This window comes from Sorex fumeus, unplaced genomic scaffold (assembly GCF_029834395.1).
Source record: "Sorex fumeus unplaced genomic scaffold, SorFum_2.1 ptg000034l, whole genome shotgun sequence".
In the NCBI taxonomy this organism is placed as follows: Eukaryota; Metazoa; Chordata; class Mammalia; order Eulipotyphla; family Soricidae; genus Sorex; species Sorex fumeus.
The window spans coordinates 45,857,360-45,883,443 of record NW_026606091.1 but is presented as its reverse complement, the minus strand read 5'-3'; the positions used below and the strand labels follow the sequence as shown (position 1 = coordinate 45,883,443).

At 40.4% G+C, this 26,084-nt stretch overlaps 1 protein-coding gene across 2 annotated transcripts in view; it reads left to right on the top strand.

Moving 5' to 3' along the window:
* The window catches only part of LPAR1 (lysophosphatidic acid receptor 1), a 148,913-nt gene that overhangs the window by 27,837 nt on the left and 94,992 nt on the right, over positions 1-26,084 (top strand). For both annotated transcript variants that reach the window (XM_056117154.1, XM_056117155.1), the window contains exon 2: positions 23,898-24,057. In XM_056117154.1, the coding sequence (XP_055973129.1) occupies positions 24,013-24,057 (45 nt within the window). In that variant the 5' untranslated portion in view covers positions 23,898-24,012. The remainder of the gene's footprint in view (positions 1-23,897; positions 24,058-26,084) is intronic.

Genomic DNA, 26,084 nt, shown 5'->3' with positions numbered 1-26,084 from the left:
CAAACAGAAAGTAGATATTATAGTTGGTAAGGAAGGCCCTTGTCTTGCTTGTGTGTAGGCCTGGGTTCATTCCTCAGCCTCCGCATAGCATATGTTCTCCTGAGCAATGCCAGGAGTGATCTCTGAATCCCTGAGCAGAGCTAGGTGTGGCTTATCCCCCATCCACCCCCAACTAAAAAAAGATAATTATGGTGCTGACTTAGTCCTCCAGAGGCTCAAAGTTCAGTTACCTCATAAATAGTTTAATATGATTAGTGTTATCTCATATGTGCAAGATCTAGATATGATGACATATAGAAGGATACCACTAACTGGCTGGTGGCTGTTGTGGTGGTGGTGATCATGTGTGTGTGTGTGTGTGTGTGTGTGTGTGTGTGTGTGAGAGAGAGAGAGAGAGAGAGAGGAGGGGAGGGAGATGACTAGACAAAGAGAGACACACAGACAGTTCTGAAGAATGCATTCCAGTCATTGAAAATATAAAATATAAATATAAAAGATTATTACTTTTCCTAGGAATTCCAAGTTCATTGTTAAATATTGAAAAGCCGACCAGGCCGACCTAGGTTCGATTCCTTCGCCCCTCTCGGAGAGCCCGGCAAGCTACCGAGAGTATTTCGCCTGCATGGCAAAGCCTGGCAAGCTACCCGTGATGTATTCGATATGCCAAACACAGTAACAAGTGTCACAATGGAGACGTTACTGGGCCCACTCAAGCATATCGATGAACAGCAGGAGGACAGTGACAGTGACTCAATTTACTTATGCTGGAGAGGCAGAAGCCAAGTTTTGCTGAAGTGTTTTTTTTTTTTTTCTTCCTCTCAATTCTTATGAATTGAAAAAAATCTTCGCAATTTTGTAAGGTCATTCACTGTCACTATCTCCGGTTGTTCATCAGTTTGCTCAAGCGGGCCCAGTAGCGCTGCACTGTCCTCCCATTGTTCATCGATTTTCTCGAGCGGGTCCAGTAATGTCTCTATTTTTTTGAGACTTGTTACTGTGTTTGGCATATTGAATATGTCACAGGTAGCTTGCCAGGCTTTGCCGTGTGGGCGAGATACTTTCGGTAGCTTGCTGGGCTCTCTGAGAGGGGCAGAGGAATAAAACCAGGCTTGGCTGGCCTTGCTGTGCACAAGGCAGACGCCCTACTGCTGTGCTATCGCTTTAGCTCGTAAGGTCATTATGGGAGATTAAAATGGAGATGCAAACAGAATTTAAGAGTAAAGACAACTTGCAGTTGTCTTGGGAAGATGACCTGAACTAAAAAGTGACTGTCGGAGCTGGATGAGGAATAATGGATTTGCATCTGTTGAAAGTGTAGTCAACTGGATTTAGTTAGAGAAGGTAAGAAAATAAGTTAAATTTATCATATTTTAAAGTTTGAGGCTCTTAAATCCCAGATCATGTAAAGGAATTGCCAGCCTGCAAGTGTCTCTGGGTAAGTGGATAAGAAGGTCTCAAAAGAGTGAGCAGAAGTAGATTAAAAAAGGGTTAAACAAAGAATAATTTTTAAAAGACAGTAATTAATAATGTAAAATGCTACTAAGTGGTTAAGTAAGATAAGAACAGAGAAATGTCCTTATTTAGAGAACAGTGAATTTCTTTTCAGAACTATGGATGGTCAAGTCTATTCACTATGATACATTATATTTGACACGGAAGCAAAGTGCTCAGACTATACCTTTAATATTTTTGGCCTTGAAAAGGGAGATGGGAAGTGAAGAAATAGTAATTTAAGAGTGGGAAGAAGTAATAAAAGGTAAAGGTAAAGGTAAAGGTAAAGGCCCTCCCGTTGATCGTCGATTTGCTCGAGCGGGCCCAGTAACGTCTTCATCATGAGACTAGTTGTTACTGTGTTTGGCATATCGAATATGTCACGGGGAGCTTGCCAGGCTCTGCCGTGTGGGCGAGATACTCTCGGTAGCTTGCCGGGCTCTCCGAGAGGGACGGAGGAATCGAACTCGGGTCGGCCATGTTGGCCGCTTGTAAGGCGAACGCCCTACCGCTGTGCTATCAATAACTGGGGTAAAGGAAGTATTTCTCTGATTTTTTGTTTTTGTTTTTGAGACACACCCAGCCTCTGTGCTCAGAGGCTACTTCTGGATCAAACTCAGGCTTTCTGCATGCAAAGCATGTGCTCCAGCCCATGGAGCTATCTCTTCTTCTATCTTTGTGTGTTTCAAATAGAAATATTAATGTGTATGATAGATTGACCTGGGTTGGCCATATGCCAGGGTCTATTATCAACCAGTCCCCAGAACTTCTCTCATTAATAATGAATCTGTGTGGCCTTTAAATCATTTCCTGTTGATTCCACAGGACTCAGGGATTCCTTTGCCTAATAGGTTCTGGATGGATCTGCCTTTATGGATTCCTGAAGTTCTGATCTAGGTACACAAGTGGGTCTTTCTGTAACCAGCATTTCCCACTTTTGTGGTCTTCTGACGACGCCTGCCAATGCTCAGGGACTACTTCCAATTCAGTGTCTGGGTTCTGCTCCTGGTGGTGTTGAGAGGGTGATGTGATGCCAAGGATGGACCCTGGGGCTCTGCAGTGCAGTACACTACACTCTAGCCCTGTGGACTATCTTTCTCAGGCCAACATATCTCTCTTTCCTTTTGTTTCCTTGGAGAGGGGATGTCATTTCCAGCCAGTGCTCAGAGAACACAGGGAGCACACTGGAGGATACTCAACCCAGCTGTGTGAGTAGGAGAGTTCAGTGTTTGGCTTGGTGGTGCAGGGGGCCATCAGGGCCTCACCTGGTGGTGTGTGTGAGTGGGATGGTCGTACAGTGCCAGAGATTGAACTCAGAGTTGTGCAATTGATACAGACCTTCAAGCTATCTCTCCAGCCCATCACTTTCTTATTTTAAAAAGAAATTACGTACTCAAGTGCTTTCCGCTTTGGGCAGGCACATCTGTCTAGAGCCTGGTCCTTGTATTCATCAATTAGCTGGTTTACTTACTTTGTTCCATTAACCTTGGCAGGAAAAATCCCGACTGTATTTATATCTTTAGACTCTCTAGTTTATTCAGAGTTTGTTAGAGGTAAGACAGTGCTCATCTGTCTTGTTCTCAAAAGGCTTTATGCTTCTCTTTTTTCCCATTATGAACTTATGTTGTGTGACACTTCCCTCATTTTTAAACTTAAGCTCTTTTTTGAAAGTTGTTTTCATGTACTTCTGGTTTGATGCGATTAATTCTGACACACAATAAATTTTACCTGGTAAAATTAGGCACATATTTTGCTCTAAGATCCCTACCCTATGTACACATCATGACTTCAGTGTGTAGGTTTAGGTGGGCTAGAAATAAATTTGGAAAATAAATTCTCAAGGGAATTTTTCAAGGGAAATATGAGATGCATATTCATGGATATATCATTGAACACTATTCCTTGAGCTTAATGATAGCTCAGCTTCCACTTCCATGGGTTTGGTTCTAACATATTCAAAATGTGAAAACCCCACAAACAGAAAGGTTTGACTGTGAGCTTATTATAATAGTCTTAATGTTTACCTTCTTTCCCAGGTGTTTATATTTCATTCTGACTCCAAATTGAGAGAAAACTCTGGAGCTACATTTTGTTGAAGACAAGAATCCTGCTCTGATTTTTCTTTTCTTTTTGGGTCACACCCGGCGATGCTCAGGGGTTACTCCTGGCTTTGCACTCAGGAATAACTCCTGGTGGTGCTCGGGGGACCATATGGGATGCTGGGAATCGAACCCAGGTCGGCCACATGCAAGGCAAAAGCCCTACCTGCTGTACTATCACTCCAGCCTCACCTGCTTTGATTTTTAACATAGAAGCTATAAAGTTTGGTGGTTGGAAGAATAGAGCACAGGGGTTAAGGCACTTGACTTGCATGCTGCTGACTCCAGTTTGCTCCCCAAACACCACATTTGGTTCCCTGGACACTATTGCCAGGAGTGATCCTGAGCACAGAGCTAGGAGTAAGACTTGTGTGGCCCCAAACCCCTAAGAATCAAAAAGAAGTTCCAAACTTTTTCCCCCAGTTCATAGACTTTATGGACAAGATATCAGCACTGTTTCCCCCCCCCCCAAGTTTTTATAGTAGTAGAAGTATCTTTTATTTTTTAATGCGATAGCACAGTGGGTAGGGCGTTTGCCTTGCACGCGGCCGACCTAGCTGACCCGGCCGACCCAGGTTCGATTCCTCCGCCCCTCTCGGAGAGCCTGGCAAGCTACCGAGAGTATCTCGCCCGCACGGCAAAGCCTGGCAAGCTACCCACGACGTAGTCTATATGCCAAACACAGTAACAACAAGTCTCAAAATGGAGACGTCACTGGGCCCGCTCGAGCAAATCGATGAACAACAGGAGGACAGTGACAGTGACAGTGACGTATGGCAAGTAACACATCAGATAGTGTAGGGCTGATTTTATTCCAATGACTTTGGGATTAAAAACCACCCTCTACCACCATTTTACTGTGATTCCTCTCTGTTCTTGTATAGCTTGGTTCTCCCTTTGCCACATGCCCATCTTCTGTGAGGGACCTGAACCATCCTCAGGGGCAACACCACCAGTTCCCTCCGCTTCCTCACACACACACACACACACACACACACACACACACACACACACACACACAGCAGTTCACTGAAACTGGAGAAAGCCTTGGCTCCATTTCTCCAATTATCCCAGGCAAAATGGGACCCATTCTTTCCTGAGCTTTAAATCAATACTGAGAACCTTGACTAGCCACAAGGAAGTTCTTCATGTTAGGATTCTTTGTGCCTCCAGATCTGTTAAAACTGCTCTTGTGTTCTCCCATGTCTAGTGGGTTATAAACCAGCAAGTGGATAACTTGTCATGTTTGCTGATTTTGGAAAAAATGTCTTTGCAAGGGACTTCTATAAGTGATAGTGGATTCCCAGTGGCTTCAGAAAGAAGTACAGGGCCACTTCCTGCTAGTATTATTGGTCCCTCACGCCCAGAAAATACTGAATCAAGGACAGGGCCAATTAACTTCTTGCTGCACTTTTTCAGAGAGCAAGGCATTAATCGGATACATTGTTTTCTTCTCACCTTCATCTTCACTGTAGTGGTCTATTACTGTATTTTACCATAATATAGTTAACTATCCTCAGTAGATATTATTTGCATCTGCTTATAAATGACTCGCTGGAATTTCTGTTGCAAAGCCATTTTTAGTTTTTGTCCTTGTGCATTTTAACTATAAGTTTAGTGGGGACATGTACAGGAATTTGGGCGGGTATCATCTTCATTTAGAGTGTACTTTGTGATCATTTGCAGGACTTACTGGCTTAGCCATGATTTTTTGTTTGTTTTTGTTTGTGGGTCATACCTAGTGGTACTCAGGGATCACTTCTGGCAGGCTCAGGGGACCAGATAGAGTTCTGAGGATCAAAGACGGGTTAGCTACATGCTAGGCAAGTGTCCTACCTGCTGCACTGTTGCTCTGGTTCTGTTAGTCATGATTTTTGAGGCCAGTGAATGTCTCTGGATTGAATTGAGGGGTAGAAAAGATTCTAGACTTAACTGTCTCTTAAGAGGTTGATGCAGCCATATTGGGAATGATATAATATGTAGTTATGATCTTTTTACAAATATAATTCCATTTCTAGATAACATCAACTCTTTTGCCTCCCCTCCCTATACCTGTACTTGGAGAGGGTCTCCCAAACCTCCCAGGATGCCCAGGGGCCACTTGCAGTAATGCTCAGCCAATCGCGCTGGATAGTTTCATGCTTAGACCTGGCTCGGCAGTGCTACTTGGGCCCAGAAGTGCTGGAGTCCTCCAGGGCTATAGGCTATAGGCTCAGGCCACCAGGATCTGTGACCACTAAGTGCTCCAGAAGGTATTTGGGACCTGGCATATGTAAGCTTGGGCTCCAGCCCTTTGCACTATCTCCCTACCCTCTTACCCACTTTAAAACTCCTAATTTAAATGAAAAGAAAAACTTTGTATGAACTCAGTATTGCCTTTCCAATAGAGCTGGGGTGAGAATTTATGAACAGGAAATGAATTTCAGAAGCCTTAGATCTATGAGCTCGTTTTCTTAATGGCAAGCTTGCTATTGACAATCAAAACTGAAGCTGTTACTTTTGGCAGGCCCCTTCGAGCGACTCGGATGGGTGGCATTTACTACTTCACCACACAGGTCGATTCATATTATGATGTGGTGGGTCCAGTTTTTCAGGTCTCTTATTCTTGTGGACACACCCAGGGATGGAGGCCGATTCAAAAATAACATGTTCAGAGCAGCTTCAGTAAGTGTGTGGATTTGGAGGGGGGAGTTCAGTATTTATAAATATAGCATCTGCCTTTAGGTCTTTTCTTCACTGATCTCTGGCACTTTAACTGAAATCTAAGTGTTTTAAAAGCCCCTTCCAAAGAAAATGTCTTATCAATCCTTATAATTGAAATGGCGAAATTGAATTATGGTGTAATTTGTTTTAATTTTTTTTTGAGGGCAACCATGCCCAACAGTGCTCAGATCTTATTCCTGGCTCTATGCTCAGAGATCATTCCTGGTTGAGTTCAGGGGACCCAAATGGGATGTCGGGAATCGAACCCATGTTGGTGTATACAAGGCAAAGCTTTATTCATTGTACAGTCTTTGTGGCCCGTAATCTAACTCAGTTAAATAAAATCACTGTTTTTTTAATGCCAAAGCTTTATTCATTGTACAATCTTTGTGACCTGTAATCTAACTCAGTAAAAAAAAAAAAAAATCACTGAATTTTTTTTTTTTAATGCCAGGTATCAAAAAGCATATGAAACTTTTGTAGTTATCCTCCCTGAACTCTTAGACCTCTTTTATCAAAGAAAGGTTCTGGTCTGGAAGAATCTATTTCCTAGTTCCCTCTAAGGTTATGTGAAGCAACTGGTATGTTGAATAGACTGTCCTGTTGGTGGTTTTCAAAGTGTGGTTTCTGGACCATCAGCATGAGGGTCATCTGAAAGCTTATACAGGAGTGCAGATTTTCAGGCCCATCCCTGATATCTTCGGAATCAGAGACTGAGGAGCCTGGGGCCCAGTGTGTGGACAAGCCCTCCAGGGAATTTTCGCTGTTGCATGCTCCAGTTTGCGACTCCGTGGCCTAATATCGTAGTTAAAACATCTGACTTTCAACCCAGACTCACTTTAGACACTCATTAAAATACAAAATAAAAAACTTTTGGTTCCCTCTGTGCCTCAGTAGGCCCAGGAATCTGGTTTTTAAATATGCTATGGCAGAGCCTGCCTTGAGAACTTTGCTCTCACCTTTGTTCTTATCTCCTTTAATAGCTAGAGGAAAAACATGTTCGTTCCAAGGCAATATTGTAAGGCCTCAGATTTAAGACAATGGCTTGTTATCAGATGTTTGTTTAGGAATTATATAAGCAAACCCCAAAAATACAGGTGTTGGAGCTGGGGAGATAGTTCAAAGGGGGTGGAGTGTATGCCTTGCATGTGTGAAGTCCTAAGTTTGATTCCCAAGGACTGACTGAACTCTCAGGGGCTTCCAGAGACCTTTGTTTGAAAGTAGGCAGGTGACTGTGTTGTGCTAATTCAGAAGCCTTCCTTAGGGATGAAAGAAATGTGTGTTTTTGTGTTTGCTGTGTTTTAAGTTTCTTCATATGAAATGTTCCTGGAGTGTGATGGATTTTTGTTTTCAGCTCTCATTGAAGGTTGATAGGAGGAGGGTTGGTCATCTTGCCATCTTTGTGTAATTTGTACCACATGGTAATCCTTCCAGAATCGAGGAGAGGAAAACAGTCTCTCCTTTCTTGTAGTTGATGATATGTAACTCTATGTTTTCACTTTTGCTTTCTCAGTTAGTAGAGAAGTTAGATTAAAATTTCATACTTGGTTTTGAAATATACTCATTTTTCCTTGTTTAGTTCAATCTATAGGTTGTTTTTATTGCAGTTTCATTGTACTATCATTGAAATACTGTATAAGTTTAGGAGTTGTGTGACAACATGCTAATTTGGTCAAGTAATATTGCAATGTCAGAAAGTGAGGTCTCTTGCTTTTTTTCCTTAGGATTGCTTAGATTTTAGATTATTTAGGAACTAATGTGGTTTCATATACATTTTGGGATTATTATTTTTCTAGCTGTGAAATATGATATTAGAATTTTGGTAAAGATTGCATTGACTCATCAATGACTTTGGGTGGTACAGACATTTTAATGTCACTCATCCAATCTATGAACAAAATGTTGTTCCATTTATTAGTGCCTTCTTCAATTTCTGTCATTATAGTATGATACATTTTATTGTGCAAATCTTTCACCTTCATACATTTATAAGTGTATATTTGTTCTGATGCTATTGAAAATGCTATTGTTTTCTCTTTCAGATAGTCTTTTGTTAGAGTATAGAAATAAATTGAGTTTGTATTTTGATTTTTTTTTTCATTTTTTTTCCCTTTTTTTTTTTTACAGTTGTAGATTTACAATTTTTTGTGCTTGGGTTTCAATTATACAATGATCAGATACCCATCCCTCCACCAGTGCCCATTTTTCACCACCATGGATAATATCCCTCCCACCCCCATCCCCCATCCCCCCCTGTCTCTGTGGCAGGGCAATCCCCTGTGTTCTCTCTCTCCTTTTGGGTGTTGTGGTCTGCAAAAGAGGCATTGAGTGGCAAACATGTTCAGTTGTATTTTGATTTTTATATAGTGCATCTTGATTGAATTTTTTTTTTCTAACAGGTTTTTATGTTTGGTGAAGTCTAAGGTTTTCTACATAAATGATCCTATCATCCTAAATAGAGACAACTTAAATTTTTTTTATTTTTAACTTGCATGTATTTATTTATGGGCTGGAGCAATAGCACAGCGGGTAGGGCATTTGCCTTGCACGCAGCCAACATGGTTGACCCGAGTTCGATTCCTCCACCCCTCTTGGAGAGCCAGGCAAGATACCGAGAGTATCTCGCCCACACGGCAAAGCCTGGTAAACTACCCCTGACGTATTTGATATGCCAAACACAGTAACGACAAAGTCTCCAATGGAGACGTTACTGGGCCCACTCGATAAAATTGATGAACAACGGGAGGATAGTGACAGTGACAGTATTTATTTATTCCTTAGTTTCTCTGACTAGGACTTTAAGTATTATGTTCAGTAGGGGTGATAAGAATGGGGTAGTACCCTTGTTTTATTCCTGATTCAGTGAGAAAGCCTTCAGTATTTCACTGCAGAGTATGATTGTTATAGGTGACAATCACATACACATCGTGAGGTTGTCATATATGGCCTTTCTTATATGTATGTTCCTTTATAGCCAATTTGGTGACAATTTCTTTTGTCATAGACAGTGTTGTATTTTGTCAAATGAATCTTTCTATATCCATTGAGTGGACCTTATGATTTATTCCCTTTACTAATGTGATATATCACAATTCATTTGTATATGTTGAACCCTATTTGCATCCCAGAGATGAATCTCATATGATTATGGTGAATGATCTGTTGAATTATATCTGCTTGGATTTTGGTTTTGTTTTTATCAGGGACGTTAGAAAGGTCATTTTCTAATAGTGTTCTCTTCTGATGTTGGTATTATTGTAATGCTGGTCTGGAAGTGTTCCCCTTCTTCTTCTTCTTTTTTTTTGCGAGGAATAGTTTTCTTATGATTTCATCTTGACTAGTAATTTCTAGGAGTTTATCCCTGTTTCCTAGATTTTCAGTCTCCTGGCCGGATATAGCTGTTAATGGATGACTTTTCAACTTTTTTGGAGGTAGATGGAATCTAGAAACAAAGCAAATGATGGAATATCTTACCTTTGAAATGACTTTCTGGTTTTCAGACCCTCCCCCAGTTCTGGTCAGTTGCTTCTTTAGGTCTTTCTACATATCTCGGAGGCACAGCATTCTTCAGTGGTCTGGCTGTGAAAGAGTTAACTCTTTCCCAATACCAGGCACTGACATAGGCAGTGGAGGAAATTTGGTTCATTTTGTTTCAAAATACACCATACCTCCAATAAGTACAAACAGCTGCAGTGTGGGATTGGGGCCAAACGAAATCAGTGTGGCGCTATGAACTCCAGCTGAGAGGAGTTCATGTAACATGGATCTGAGATCAGGCTCCAAAACAAAACCATCAGGTCCCATCAGGGGAAGGACCCTTGCTTGTCATCCCTGGTACAGCCATAGCCACCATCCAAAGAAACAGAGAAGTGACCCTTTCCTTTTCCCTTTGGAACCCTTCTCTGTAGTACAATGAACACACAACAGTTTCTTAGAACCCAGAACTATTGCGTCCGGTGAGGGCATCTTGGACTGCAAAGGATTTAGAAAGAGGCTGCCTGCCTGCTCATCTGTTTGCTTAAAAACAATGGTCATAATGACCTATTGGCCCTAACTCTTCTTCCTTTTCCAGCTCTATGACATTCTTAAGCAGGTAGAAAGGGCAGCTACTGGTTCTGTTTGGCTTAGCAAATGCTGCCGAGAAAGTCTGGGAGAGGAAATAACCAAAGTCCCTCCACATCCCCTTTCTTTTGCTACTGGAATTCCATTTCTAATGCTCTAGGGCCTTATCTTCTCTTGTAATGATGATCTAATCCTACTGCACCCTGGTAAAGGCTTTCTGTATGGAAACTCCTTATTCTCCACCTATTTGGATTTCAGGGCATAGAGGACAGCTCCTTTGAGTCTGACGGATGCAGGTGATGAGAAGTCTTGGAAAAGATGTAGGTGCCTCACTGCTGTTTGTAGATTGATCTCGGGGGCTTTGTAGCAGCTTTATGGTTTTGGTATCTCTCCGTAGTTCATTGATGAAGAAAATATCTTCCATTTGCACAGTTGTCACCATAAAGAGCTCCCACACTAATAAAAAAATCAATACATGGTTACATTTGAAATGTTTCATAAAAAAATAGGAGTTAGCAAATCACTTCTGTATATCAGGGAGGTGCTCTGCTATTGTTTTCATAGTTACTAAATCGTTGTGAACCCAGAAGAATCATCATTCCCATTGCTTCACATTCCTAATGTCTTCAACAGGGGATTATGTTGGAAATGTAACTTTTAGGGTTGTTCATGACTGAGGCCAGGCTTTCTGCACTCACCTCTTGCAAGTTGGCAAAGCCACACATGGGAATGCTCAGGAAAACTCTGGTATTTACATATCCTCTGCCCAGCTGGGAATAATCTATCCTCTAGCACAATACTAGGTTTCTTTAGATTTCCCTCTCTGTTGACTGTTTTAAAGAAGTCTGTTTTAAAGTGGTATTGCCAAGAGGGACTTTGCTGAGGAAGAGTGGTGTATAATGGGAGCAGGGAAGGAAATGAAATTAAGCGCCTCATTATTTTTCCCATGGTAAGGTAGATACTAGGATTGCATTCAGTACTGGCTTGCCCCTCCCTTCCCCCTTCTCAAACTGTGGAGCAGGATGTGTAAGTCTAGACTTAAGCCATGCACTGCTTTTTTTTCTTCTTCAAGCTTTTATCTCCAGTTTAATTAGAGGTTAGTTGAAGGAAACTAGGTTTCTTCTTTGGCTCTTGAACTTTGAAAATAAACAAAACTTTCATATATTTTTGAATAGCACATTGTGGGCCAAACAGCATCTGGAAGTGATTATTCTCACTGGTAGGCAGAAGAAGTTTCATAATCCGCCGTCTTCAAAGAACGTGGTACCTTGTCACATTTCCTCTTTATCCTGGAAACAGGCAAGCCTAGGACCACATAGCTGGGGCATCAGCCTTTTTCTTTGTTTAGCATTGAGTGTCAAGTATCTCTCTATTACTGTAATGTTTCTTTATTAATCATGGTGGCAGGATGCCACCTGGGCTGTTTACTATGATCCAATCATCTTCTTTTTCAAAAGATTTACTCTACCTTTGGCATTGTGCCTCTTAAATGCTACAATATGTCGGAGATGTCTTTTCCTATCTTATTTGAAATCAGGCACATGTGTGACTGTGATAGGAGCTTTGTCCCAGCAACTTCCAGTTCATTTTCACTTATATATAAAATTTACAGTTATATATATGTACACACATATATATATGAAAGTTATATTTATTCATGGGAATGTCTGCTCTTACATTTAATAGTTGCAGGAATACTCTTCTCAATAAATACAATGTATTTTAGGTGACAGGGCTTCTATTTCCTTCTCTCCTTTTCCTACCCCCTAACATTATAGAAAAACTGCAAGTACAGTACAAAAATGTGAAAAAACAATTGCGGGGTGGAGGGCGGGGAGGTGATTACCTACACTTGGCTCTGCTCAGGGATTACTCCTGCCTCTGCACTGAGGATCATTCCTGATGGGCTTGGGGGACCATACGGGGTGCCATTTATCAAATACAGGTTGGTCACCTGCAAATCAAGTGCCCTAACTCACTTTATTATCTCTCTGGCCCCTGATGAAGCTTTTCGTTTTTCCTTTTAAGCTCAAAGAGTGCTTCAAGTTGGCAATAGAAATAAAGAGCTGGAGAACTGGTTCTTAGTGGGAATCTTGCCATGGTGTAGGGGGAGAGATAGGTCAGGGAAAGGACCACTATGACAATGATAGAAGGAAGTAGTTAATCTGGACAAGGTGTGGGTGCCGCAAATAGGTAAAATGATATTATGACACTCTATCAATAACAGTATTGTAAACCATTGTGTTTAAAATGGAAAAGAAAAAGAGGCAGGCTCGGGGACATGAGGGAAATGGGTCACTGGTGCAGTGAAGGGATTGGCATTAGAGCGTGGTACACTTGAAACCTAATCGTGAACAACATTGTAATTCACAGTGATTCAGTATTTGTATTTATTTGTTTATTTTTTTATTCGTGAAATATCATGAGGTACAGTTGTAGACTTACAGACTTTTGTGCTTGGGTTTCAGGTATAAAATGATCGAGTACCCATCCCTTCATCAGACAATAAAATTTTTTTTTAAAAGAATGAATCACTGACATGATATCCTAGCATCCTCAAGTTTGCAATATATTTACAGCCAACAAAGACTTAAAATTTTTTTCTCCCACATAATCACAAAACCACTATCAGAAATTAGGAAATTTATATCACTTTTTACTCTCAGTTAAGTTTCTGATTTCATGCAGTTTCCTTCCAATTATCTCAATAATACTCTTTATGACAAAGGATTCAGCCCAGAATCTCACACTGTATTACTTGATCATGGAACCATTTCAGAGATTATTTGCCAGTTATTTTGTGTCTTGGTTTGGATTTTATGCCATGTTTCCTTTTAGTTAAATTCAGATTGTTTTTTGTTTTGAAGCCACATCCAGTGATGCTCAGGGCTTAACCTTACTCTGCACTCAGGGATTAAAGGAGTTCTTGATAGTGCTTGGTGTACCATATGGGATGCTGGGGATCCTATATGGTTACATGCAGCTGAACATGATCCTATACAGTTCTGGCAGCTGAAGATCTCCGGTTCCAGCCATAGCCATGCTTAAGACCACTCTCCACACATTCGGACGAGCCTCACACATGAAGGAACTGACAGAGGAACCCAGGTGTGCGGGACCTGGGGCATAGATCTCATATAAGATCTCATATAAGCCTGCTCATATTGGGACTGGGCCTCCTCCACCCAGATCTCCCATCTTCCAGTATGTAGGCATTACATCCGCCAACTGCCTCTGGTGCTGTGCAATCCCATCAATGGCCAAGACTCAGAGACTATAAAACAGCTCCTGGAAGCACGCGGCTGCACTTGTGGCTGTGCGACATCTTATTATCTAGTTCTTACTCTGGAGAACCTGGCAGGCTACCAAAAGTATCCTGCCCACATGGCAGAGTCTGGCAAACTCCCTGTGGCATATTCAATATGTCAAAAACCAGTAACAATAATGGGTCTCATTCTCCTGATCCTGAAAGAGCCTCGAATGTGGCACTTTCTAAAATATCAGGGCTAGGATGAAGGAGGCGTTACTGGTGCCTGCTCGAGGAAATCGATGAACAACAGGATGACAGTGATACAGTGATGGGAATATTCGACTGTTTGGAATACCACACTTAACTTTTACTTTCAACCTTTTATATCACATTTAACTTTTACTTTTAAATACTGCATTTAACTTTTACCCATTCATCAATTTATAGACTATTTAGATTACTTTCTGTTTAAAAGTATTATGTATGCTTCAATGAACATTCTTATACAGGTGTGCTGTGTTTATTTTTTATTCTCTCAAGTATTTACCTTAGAGTGTAATTGCAGGTCATATGGGAACCGCATTTGAGGGACGACCAGGATGTCTTTCATGTAGCTGCTCCAATTCATATTATCATTACCAATATTTGAGGACTCCAGTTTCTCTGCATCTTTGTTAATATTTGTTATTTGTCTTTTTAATTATAGCCATATACTATCTCACTGTGGATTCATTTTTGATTTCTTTAGTGGATAATGATGTTGAGTATCTTTTCATCTACTTACTGACCATATACATATTTTCATGAAGAGTATTTATTCAGGTTCCTTTCTCATCCTAAAGTGGACTAATTTGTTTCTCTATTTTTGAGAGCTAAGAGTTATTTGTAGATCCCATCTACTCGTCCCTTGGGATATGTGTTTTGCTGTTAGTGGAAATGTCATCCAGTTCAGCCTCTGTGAAAATCAGTAAAAGACTTCTTAACAAAGTAAGAATAAAACTCCCATGTGAACCTGCAATTTCACTTCTTGGCATTTACCAGCAAAATACAAAGCATTAATTCAAAAGATACACTCACACTTTTGTTTATTGCATTATGAAGTACAGGAGCCTGGATTTGAAAACAAGTCAAATGTTCATTAACAGATGAATGGATAAGAATTGCTTTGCTCACATTCAATCTTGTTCTCACTTCAGCACCTCACACAGTCCCCTGCATTCCAGCAGCAGTGATCACTGAGTACAGAGCCAAGAGTAAGCCTTGAGTAGGACTAGCTGTGTCCCACCCAACATCTTTCCCCAGTATATGGCTATTTAAAAAAAAAAGAAAGATGCAATTTGCTGCAATTTGGGTGGAATTAGAGAGTAAAGTAAAAGTAAAGTAAAGGCCCTCCCGTTGATCATAGATTTGCTCGAGCGGGCCCAGTAACGTCTCCATTGGAGACTTTGTTGTTACTGTGTCTGGCATATCGAATATTCTCGGTAGTTTGCTGGGCTCTCCGAGAGGGGCGGAGGAATCGAACTCGGGTCGGCCATGTTGGCTACGTGCAAGGCAAACAGATTATGTTAAATGAAATAGATACAGGAGAAGAATGAATACCAGATTATCTCACTCATCTGATACCCAAAGAACAAAACAAATGGGAGATGTGTCCTGAAAGTAGATAAAGGACCAAACGTGATAGCCTCTCAGTATCTGCATTGCAAACCACAATGCCCAAAAGTAGAGAGAGAGTGTGGGGGAAATTGTCTGCCACAGAGGCAGGGTGAGGGGTAGACTATATGGGATGATGACAAATCCTTGACCTTTGACCTCAATACTGAGGTTACTAAGTTGTGGGAAATGGAGATTGAAGGAATGAAGAGGCAGACTATAAGTGACATAAGGACACATCTAGAAGGACTTGGACACTTTGGTGGTAGTGAACATGCAGTAACTTGGTTCATCAAAACCATGAACATTAATGCTTTTGTAATACATACTACCAAAAATACAATGGTAATTTTTATTTTTTTAATTTTTTTTATTTTTTTGCTTTTTGGATTGCACCTGGCTCAGCACTCAGAAATTACTCCTGGAAGTGCTCAGAGAACCATATGAGATGCTGGAAATGGAACCCGGGTTGGCCAGGTGCAAGGCAAACGCCCGACCCACTGTGCTATCACTCCAGCCACCTATAGTGATTTTTAAAATGTTATTTGCACATATTTTCTCTCATTTTGAATTGTCAATTATAATTTAAAGTGATTTCTGGAGAGCCCGGCAAGCTTCCGAGAGTATTCGATATGCCAGACACAGTAACAACAAAGTCTCCAATGGAGACGTTACTGGGCCCGCTCAAGCAAATCGATGATCAACGGGAGGGCCTTTACTTTTACTTTTACTTCTGTAATAAGGGTTCTGTTAATTCTCTAAATATAACTATTTCTTTGCATTTTTCAAAGTAAATTATACTCTGAGGATAGTGCAATATTACACCTGACTGGAAGGCTATAGAAGTGATCCTCCCAATAATACAGTACTTGTCAGTGGAACTATTAAAGCCTTATATATATGTGGTTCAATTTTATCTAAGCAATACAAATTAAATTATACCAAAATGAGTCTTCTGTTTCCCACTTTTAGAAAACACAGAGAAAAGTGATATATGTATGTATAAGCATTATAATCTAAAGTAATGCAAACATTATCATTATTTATTTATTTATTTATTTCTGACTTCTTTTTTTTAAAAAAAATTATTGGATCACCATAAGACACAGTTACAAAGCTTTCATGTTTGAATTTCGGTCATACCATGATCGAACACCCTTCTCTCCATTAGTGCACACTTTCCACCACCAATGTCCCCAGTATCATCCCTCCATCCCACCCCTCCCCCTTCCTCTGTGGCAGACAATTTCCTCCACACTCTCTCTCTACTTTTGGGCATTATGATTTGCAAGACAGATACTGAGAGGCTGTCATATTTGGTCCTTTATCTACTTTCAGCATACATCTCCCATCCCGAGCGATCCCTCCAACCATCATTGACTCAGTTTCCCTTCTCTGTTTCAGCTGCCTTCTCCCCAAGCTCAGGAGACAGACTTCCAACCATGAAACAATATTCCTGGCCTTGTCTCTACTGTCCTTGGGTGTTAGTCTCATATTATGTTATTTTATATTCCACAAATGTCATTTTTCTTTAAGAAAACATATATACAAGCGGCCAACATGGCCGACCCGAGTTCGATTCCTCCGCCCCTCTCGGAGAGCCCGGCAAGCTACCGAGAGTATTCGATATGCCAGACACAGTAACAACAAAGTCTCCAATGGAGACGTTACTGGGCCCGCTCGAGCAAATCGACGATCAACGGGAGGGCCTTAATTAGAGATAATTTATGGGCTGGAGCGATAGCACAGCCGGTAGGGCATTTGCCTTGCACACAGCCAGCCCGGCCGAGCCGGGTTCGGTTCCTCTGCCCCTCTCCGAGAGCCCGGCAAGCTCCCCGTGACGTATTCGATATGCCAGACACAGGAACAACAAAGTCTCCAATGGAGACGTTACTGGGCCCGCTCGAGCAAATTGACGATCAACGGGAGGGCCTTTACCTTTACCTTTACCTTATTTTATTTTTTTATTAACAATTTTTTTTAATAGTGAGACATCATGAGGTACAGACTTACACATTTTTGTGCTTGGGTTTCAATTATACAATGATCAAATACCATAAAACTAGCTTGAATTTAATACTCTAAACAGAGTATGAAATATATTCTTTGCCCCAAGAATGACAACTATTTTGAGATTTTACTGTCATTGATGTTTTTCTATTCTTGATTATTTTGACAAATTTCAGGAGAGCATCTCTCTCAATCAGGAGTACAGTTCAGAAATGAAAACTCTGTGTCTGTCTGTACAGTATTTGTTTCTTTTTTCTCTCCAGTTTTTGTGAGGCACCATGTCTTACAGTACCGTTAATGGCAGTGTCAGGCATGCAGTACTGTGATGCCACACCAGCCACCAGCGTCAGCTTCCCTTCACCAGTGCCCCTTGGTACCCTCCCATCACTCCTCTCTTCCCTGCTTTGGTAAACTCGGTCTTGGAGATCAATTCTTAGATTTTATTGCCTCTGGTCATTTGTTATTGTCTCACTGAGTTGCTTTCTTTTCCACATAAGAGAGTATCATTCAGTTTTTGTCCCTTCTGATTCCACTCAACATAATTTCCTACTTAATTTCCATCCATATAGTGGCAAATGGCCTGATTTCATCTTTTCCTATAACCAAATACTATTCTATTGTGTGTATGGTTATGCCACAATTTCTACTCATATAGCACAGCGGTAGGGCGTTCGCCTTACAAGAGGCCAACATGGCCGACCCGAGTTCGATTCCTCCACCCCTCTCGGAGAGCCTGGCAAGCTACCGAGAGTATCTCGCCCGCATGGCAGAGCCTGGCAAGCTCCCCGTGACGTATTCGATATGCCAGACACAGTAACAACAAAGTCTCCAATGGAGACGTTACTGGGCCCGCTCGAGCAAATCGACGATCAACGGGAGGGCCTTTACCTTTACCTGTTCTTGGACACTTGGGTGTTTCCAGAATTTGGCTGTTATGAACAGCATTGCAGTGAACATAGGAGCACAGATACCTTTTTTGAAATGGTACTTTAGGCCCTTGGAATAGATGCCAATAAGTGGATTGCTGGATCCCATGGAAGCTAAATTCTTAATATTTTTGATAAGCCTGCATATTGCTTCCCAAAATGGTTGATACTACAATAGAGACAGACTCGGACCAGTGGAACAGAATTGAGAATTTAGAGACAGACATTCAGGTCAGCTAATCTTCAGTGCAGTCTTTGAAATCAAGATAATGAATTTCTTTAAATAAATTGTGGCCATTTTTATCTAAGCTATAGAGTTCTTAACTCTGAATGGGAAAAAATGCTTATAAAATTACCCTCTATTGGTACTTGTGTTTTACTTCTGCTGGCAGTAGGGATAGGATGTCTAGCTGTACTTTTTCCTCTGAACGCATCAGCTGAGTGCCATTTGGAAAGAAAGATAGACTTTTAGGCCAAATGTATAATAAAAGGTCTGATCGAAAAGCTGGAGTAGCAAATGGAAAAACTGATCCTACGTGTAGAAAGGAAAGGTTTACGAACCTAGAATATATTGTCTTTTCTGGATATATTTTTGTTCTTTAAGCCTGAAATTCTGTGTTTAAAAAAAATAGAAATAAAGTGTTGATTGATTTATCAAAAGGTGAAGAATTTCCATTTTCTGGCAATTTTATAGATAATTTTCTTAGTTCAGTACTATTTTTTTTCTTTTTGGGCCATACCTGGCAATGTGTGGGGTTGCTTCTGGCTCTGCACTCAGGAATTACTCCTGGCGGGGCTCAGGGGACCATATGGGATGCTGGGAATCAAACCCGGGTTGGCTGCATGCATGGCAAATGCCCTACCCACTGTGCTATCACTCCAGCCACTCAATGCTATTTTGTATTTAAATTATAGAGCTGTTCTTTTACTAGATGTTCTCACTGCAGTTGGGGGGGAGGGCAGGTTGCACCATTATGACCACAGGTTTTCTGTATTTGCATGTATTGGTGGGCTGCTCAGGCCCGTGAATCTTCTCTAAGCACATTTGATTCGTCACATTTATACTGAGTCCTCAAGTAGGATTTTCGGGATAAAATATAATCTGGTCATTTCATATTTAACAAGAGCTGCTCAATCTTGGTGTATTGCTGGAAAAATGGCTGAATGTGTAATTCTTCATATTGCTGACAAAATCCTGATAGTTACTTCTATATCCTGTCCTGGCCAGGATGATGGCTGTGTCCACTCAATTTTTTTCCCCTTGTCATTTGACTCTTTTCCTCCTCCTTGATTTTTTTGCTTGTTTTTGGCTTTGGGGCCACTCCTTATGCCTTCCTTCTTAGTTTCCTGCTGAAGAACATCCTCCAATAGAATTCTAAGTCGTAAATCACTTTCCTCATTGATCCATTGTCTGTTTGTTTCCAGGCTGCTGGTGAAAAGTCTATATATTTTCTGGTTCCTAATTCTGTGATAAGGAGTTCTCTCCTACTCCAAATATTTTCTGATACCTTATAATCTCCCCACCCCCGCCTCAGAACCCCTCTATTTTAGAACGAAAATCTCCTGGTGACAATGTGTACCATGTGGATGTATCAAAAACTAATTAGAATAGGTAGTTGGCCCTTACGGCCAGTGAACTTAGGACTTTCATGACTTTTCATTTAAGAAAAAGTTTTGCATTAGTTATTTATAACATATCCATCCACCCTTTCCTTTCCTTTATTTTTTCTTTCTGGAATTGATTTTATCAGGCTATTAGATCTCCTGGAATAGTTCTGTAACTTTCTTGTTCTTATGGTTCTGTTTTTGTTCACTTTGATTTTTTCACTATGCAGTTTGGGACTGTTTCTTCATTTTGTATTTCGTCCTACTGCATTTCAAATAATCTGTTTTTATGCTTCCTGTTTTTGTTTCAATGGATTTGGTGTCTTCTTGCTGATGTTACTATTATTGTCTTTTCATCTGCTCAGATTCCAGAGAGATTCTTCCAGTTTCCAGCCTTACATGATTCAAGACTTACTTCAGAATCTATTTAGCTCTGGTAGGAGGACTAGACACTAAGAAAGGCAAATTCTAGCTTTGGCCTTCTTGTATTTCATAGTCCTGTTCCTCCAGGTTTGGAGTCCAGCATTTTCTGTACTTGATTCCTGCTAGATTGCAGAGCTCTCTGCAGAAAACAGAAATTTCAAATGTCATTTTTTGATGTAAGTTCTTCTGTTTATGTATGTTTATAGAGCATTGAGGATTTCTTGCCTTCTGCATTATTTGGTTTCTTTTATTTTCACTGCTTAGTATGTTTTGTTTTATTTATCTGTTCTCTTTCAGGGAATGGAAGCTTTGAAATCCATTTTGTTTGTTGATTCCCGCCCCCCCCCCCCAAAAAAAAAAACACCTGGCAGTATTCAGGAACATACCTGGAGGACTGAGGGGACCACGTGTTTTTGGAAATTAAACCCAGACCTCCTGCATGCAGAGCATGTCTGTTGAGCTTTGTAACCTTTAGCTACCTCTAAACCCCTCCCCACCCCCACCCTAACTCTCCCACCCCAGCTCTGGTTAATCTTCAGTAGTTTTATTTTGGGCAGTAGTTTTTATTCTGTTCTCTGTTTATGCACTGCCTTCATTTAAGTTCATAATTCATTCTCTTGCTCCCTCTTTTTGGTTAATACAGTCTCATTTCTGATCTCATATTCTTCTGAGGTTTTCTCTTTTATGTCGTATACATTTCTTATATAAATACTGCTGTGATTTTGAGTCTTTCCTTTTCTTGAACCGTACAATGTTTCATTTGCTTGGTGGACTTGGATTTTTTTTTTTCTGTTGCATATCCTTAGAGGGAAGTCTGTGCATATTCAGTATCGGGTATTGCCCTGTGTTCTTTCAAGAGTCTGAAATGAGTCACTGTTTGACTCAAATCCAGATGAAGGAAAAAGGTTAGATTTCGAGTAGATTAATTTGCCAATTAGATATTCATCCCCTATGAGGCTTAGGGAAGGAGCCAGCATCAGCTTCAGAAGTAATTAAACGACGCTTGCCTTAGAACCAGAGATGTTTTTTTAGGTATTTGGTGTGGAACTCAATAATTAGCAAGATCACTGTTACATGGCTCCATTACTTGTTTCAGAAGTCCGTGGGTAATGTTTTTTTCCCCTCATGTTTTCTGGGGCAGTCATCATGGCCACATAAATCAGAATGAATGCGGTCAGAGATTACGTGTTCAGTTGGCCCCTGGAGCCAGGAACTCCTCGTAAGGCGTGTGTATATATTAAATACAGTCTAGTTCTCCCAGAGTAAGCTCCCCTCAGCCCTCCTCCCTCTGAATGGGGGTATAATAAAAAGTCTCCTAAGCTCTTATTTGCTTATTTTCTGTCCCTACAGTGACAGATTCACATGCTGGGAACACTGTGGCTAATCCTTTTCTTCAACTGCTCATGCTGATTCTTCCCAGTTTATACTGCTGGAAGTTTAAGTAATAACTGTGATCCATCTATGGCTTCTAGATCTGCATTGGGAAATTTTCCATTCATGTAGTCACTTGGTTATCACTCTAGTATCTGATACACAGGTGTGAGCTAAAGTTGCTTTCTTTTTTTTTCAAATTGCGTTCTGTATATCCTTTCTGAATTATAGGAAGAGATGTTGAAATGATTCATTCCCAGTGACAATAGAAGATGGGATGAAGGGGCAAGTGAATAAGTAAGAGATGAAGTTCATCTTTTGCTTGTTAGAGACACTTGTTTTGTGGTTTGGAGATGAATGAGATGGAGCAGAAGAGATGCCTAGAAAGGAAAATGGAGTTAAATGGGGACAAGGAAAAAGAGCAGTTGGCATGGCCGAGGGGCAACTGGGAGAAAACTACCGTTTCATATATGTGTATCTCTATATATTATATATATACCTAAATATGTACATATTGCCAGAGTATGATTTCAGAACAGATTATCAAGCTGGGGAGATTGTAAAGGCAGACTAGTGGCAACACATCTTGGGCACTTTGGTCGTGGTGAAGTAGTAGTAATTTTGTTTATCATAAGTTAATACTGTTATAACTGTGTTACACAAACTACAGTTAAAATTTTGGGGGAAGGTTTTTTCCTGATAGTTTGAAAGGTTTAGGCATTGTCTTATATCCTCACGAAACTGGAGAGTCAAGCAACAGGCTTTCTAGTCTCTCTGCAGGCTCAAGCAGGGTGTTTTATTCATTATGCCCCTTGGTCCCTGTAGATGAGCAATTAGTAGTTTCGAATAAAATTAAAGACATTGTTAGGTGATATGAGAACTACAGAAACATGAATTGTTTTTCTTAAAGAATTTTCTAAACTTCTTTTCTTAAAGGGAAAAAAAATTTCTCCCTTCTCAGGGAGATGCCTAGATCACTCCTGGCCCCAGATATAGGGACGATAAGTAAAGAAATAAGTGTGGGGGGAAGAGGGGAAGAGACAGATGAGAAGCAGTGGAGTTGGTAGGGATAGGGGGACAGGTCAAGGGACTTCAGGCACATTGGTGGTGTTAAGGTATGATAGAGTCAAATATCCAAACCACAGAGTTCACAACACTGAAATCATGAGACCCAAACTTTAACAATTGAAATTGAAATAGATGCCTGTCAAGAGGGCAGGCTGGGTGATGGTATTGGGAAGGCACCTGGGAACATTGGTAGACAGAAATTGATACAGGTGGGGGGATTAGTGCTCGAACATTTTATGTCTAAAACTCAATTATGAATAACTTTATAAATCACGGTACTTAAATTATTTTTGAAAATAAAATGTTGACAAAGTCAAACAACAAAAAAAATCATAAATCACTACTAAGAAATTTTTATGATAGTAGTTTTAATGATTTTAATTGAGGCAATAAAAGGTTGGTAATTGATAACTATCCTCCCCCCATTCCCTGCCAACCAACTTCTGAATTAATTTCAGTGTGGAATCAGCATTTTGATAGAATTTGAGACATGTTCTGTGCAGAGAATTTGATGTTTTCTATTTTCTTAATTCCACAAATAAATAGGGAAGTTTTGGTTATATTTTGTGCTTACCTAGCATTCTCTGAGATGTCAAAGAGAGTTTTGGAATGTTCTTTTCTCATAAGTGTGGGAATCTGACTTACATACGCTCTTCTTTTGTCCCCATTCAGTTGCCTAACTCATTCCTATGACTGACTCCTGTTACTCTGTCACTTTCTTAAGTTTCTTATTGGACTAGTAATTGGATATTGCTCTCCTCCTAGTTCTGCTATTAATGTATGATTTTTGCCCCATTTTTTTCTCCATGCCTGTTTTTTCTAAACGGTCCGACTTTTTTCTGGGAGATCTCTGAGACAATTGGTAGTATTAATCTCTTAACCTTCACTTATTAACAGTCAGATCTGACTGTTATTATCTAATGGTAGACTGACTTCTCCCCTTGGCCCACTCTCCCCATCTTTACAATTTGAAACTCTCTTCCCAAACAACACATTGTAATGCACGCAGAGTTGGATTTAGATTTATGAAATAGGTACACGTGATTTGTACTGAATGTACAGGTTTAGGTAAATTATGCACAAGTCCTTAATTTGAGTTTTCAGATGCCTTTCTCCTGGGGTGCTTCCTTGCAGTGACTATTGCAGAGCAAAGATTTGCTTCTCCTGGCCAACTTCAGTTTACTCCTGTAGACTCACCCTCTTAAGCTAAATATGGCATTTCATATCCGTTTCCAGGTACACAGTTTCTCCTAGTATGACTTCCATCTGATTAGCAGCCACAAGAATTTGACTTCTGTGTCTGGAACCGGAGTGCTGGGGCCTGGTCACTGCCCGCAACTAGAGAGCTGCAATGGCCACTGCATCTACTTCCACCCCTGTGATTTCACAACCCCAGGTAAGTGATTGCACTTGGCATAAGCTGGGGTGACTCATTGTTTTGTGGCATATTTAAATTGAGCTTCAGGAAGTGTGTTTGACTCGAGGGATCATGTATATCCTTCCATTATTATTTGGTAATATTTGGATAATAATGATTTTGTGAGGAAGGTGCTTTTTAGTTCAAGAAGCACCTAGCACAGTGGATGAGTGATTTTAGTAAGCTAGCCTTTGTGGGGGACTTGGGTTTTAAGACTGTCTGGCTGTTATAGTTGACCTCAGACTCCTGATCTAGGCAGTCAGTGGTATAACTCCTGCTGCTTCCTTTCTCAGACATTTTCCAGGTGTAATCAACTCTCTCAGAACAGAGCTAATCTTACAGAAAGTCTTCCCAATGTTGACTCATAGCCCTCCTCCCATAATGATTATTGTTATTTTGCTTTAACCTGTTCTAGAAACTTTGAAAATGTAGTTCCTTGAATAATTAGTAACATAAGTTTACTTTTCATGTCTAGTGATATCTTTATTACATGATAGGAACCTGTCTTTGTTAAAATTTACACTTTAACCTGTTTCAGTAGTAATTATTTCCGCCTCAGCATGATAGAATAGAGAATAGACTTTGGAGTCATTAGGCCACCATTTATACTACAGGTGAGTTAGGAGGAAAACCCAACTCAGCTTCAGTTTCTTTTCGGGAGAGGGTTTTGGCTCCCACCCACCGTGCACAGAGCTTAGTCCTGGCTCTCTGTTCCAGGATCACTCATGGTTACCTTATAGAGTTCCGGGGATCAAACCCAGGTTGACTACATGCAAGACAAGCCCCCTATCTGCTGTACTATTGCTCTGGCCCTAGTTTCAGTTTCTAAGTGTGTAAATTAAATGATGATCCAAATGAAGCACAAAGTAGATGTCCAACAAATGAACTTTTCCATTACACCCTGTACCTCTTCCTTTTATTTTTTAAATTTTATTTATTTATTTTTTTTATTTTCTTTCCTTTTAACCTGTAATCTGCCTTCTCAGTCATGATCATTGTTTTTAGGTCAGAGTTCAAGAAAAAAAAAAGAAATGTACTTTGAGAAAGAACCATATTCATTGCAGTTTAAAAGTTGACGATACACATTGTTGTCTCACACATTTCCCTCCCCCCTACCAATAACATTTCACAGGTTACCTGAACATGCGAATGTGCTATGTATTTTAAGAACAGATATATGTGTATGAGTCAGGTAAAAGCAGAGAAAAAAGAGGAAGGAGAAAAGAACATTTTTACTTGATTTATTATTAGTACCTTTTTCTTTTCAAGACCTTGAAATTTTGCCATATAGATAAAAATCTTTGAGTTCCTTAACATGCCAAAGCTCTTAGGATTTTTTTCCCTGAGTGTTCAGTGTTACTGACAGGTGATCTTTCTTTCTAGTAAATGGATCCTTGCCTTTTTAGCCCTTGATTTGCTTTGGGGTTTGCTTTTCGGTCTTCTCACTCATCTTTTGGCGTCCGAGTAAGTTGCTGAACGGGTACTAGGTTCAGTGCCTGTTACCTGAGCTAAAGCTTTGAAGTCCACACTTCAGTTCTTCTGCTGTGGTCCTTCTTAGCCTTTCTGAAGTGAGTGAATTAGGCCCTAGCACAGTTTTTTTGAGCAGGCATTTCAGCATCCTCTATTTGTCTGCTGTCATGTTTCAGCTTTTCCAAAACATTGTCTTATCTATCTTATCTTCCTTCTTACACAAGACTCTATCAGCTGGTGATTAGTAGGACTTGTGTGTGTGTGTGTGTGTGTGTGTGTGTGTGTGTGTGTGTGTGTTTAAACTCAATATTTATGTAGAAAAGGGAAGGAAGTCATATCAAGTGTGGGGAAGTAATGAAATAGTTACTAGGAACAAAACTTGGCCAGTGATGTAAATTTTTTCTCCTTTTTATTTTTCATTTTTCTTCACCCATTTCTTCTACTCCCCACCCTACCTCTGGCATCCCATGATCTTGTTTATATTTGTAAGAATTGTTTTTTTTGTTAGTGTGTTTGTTTTTTGGGTCACACCTTGG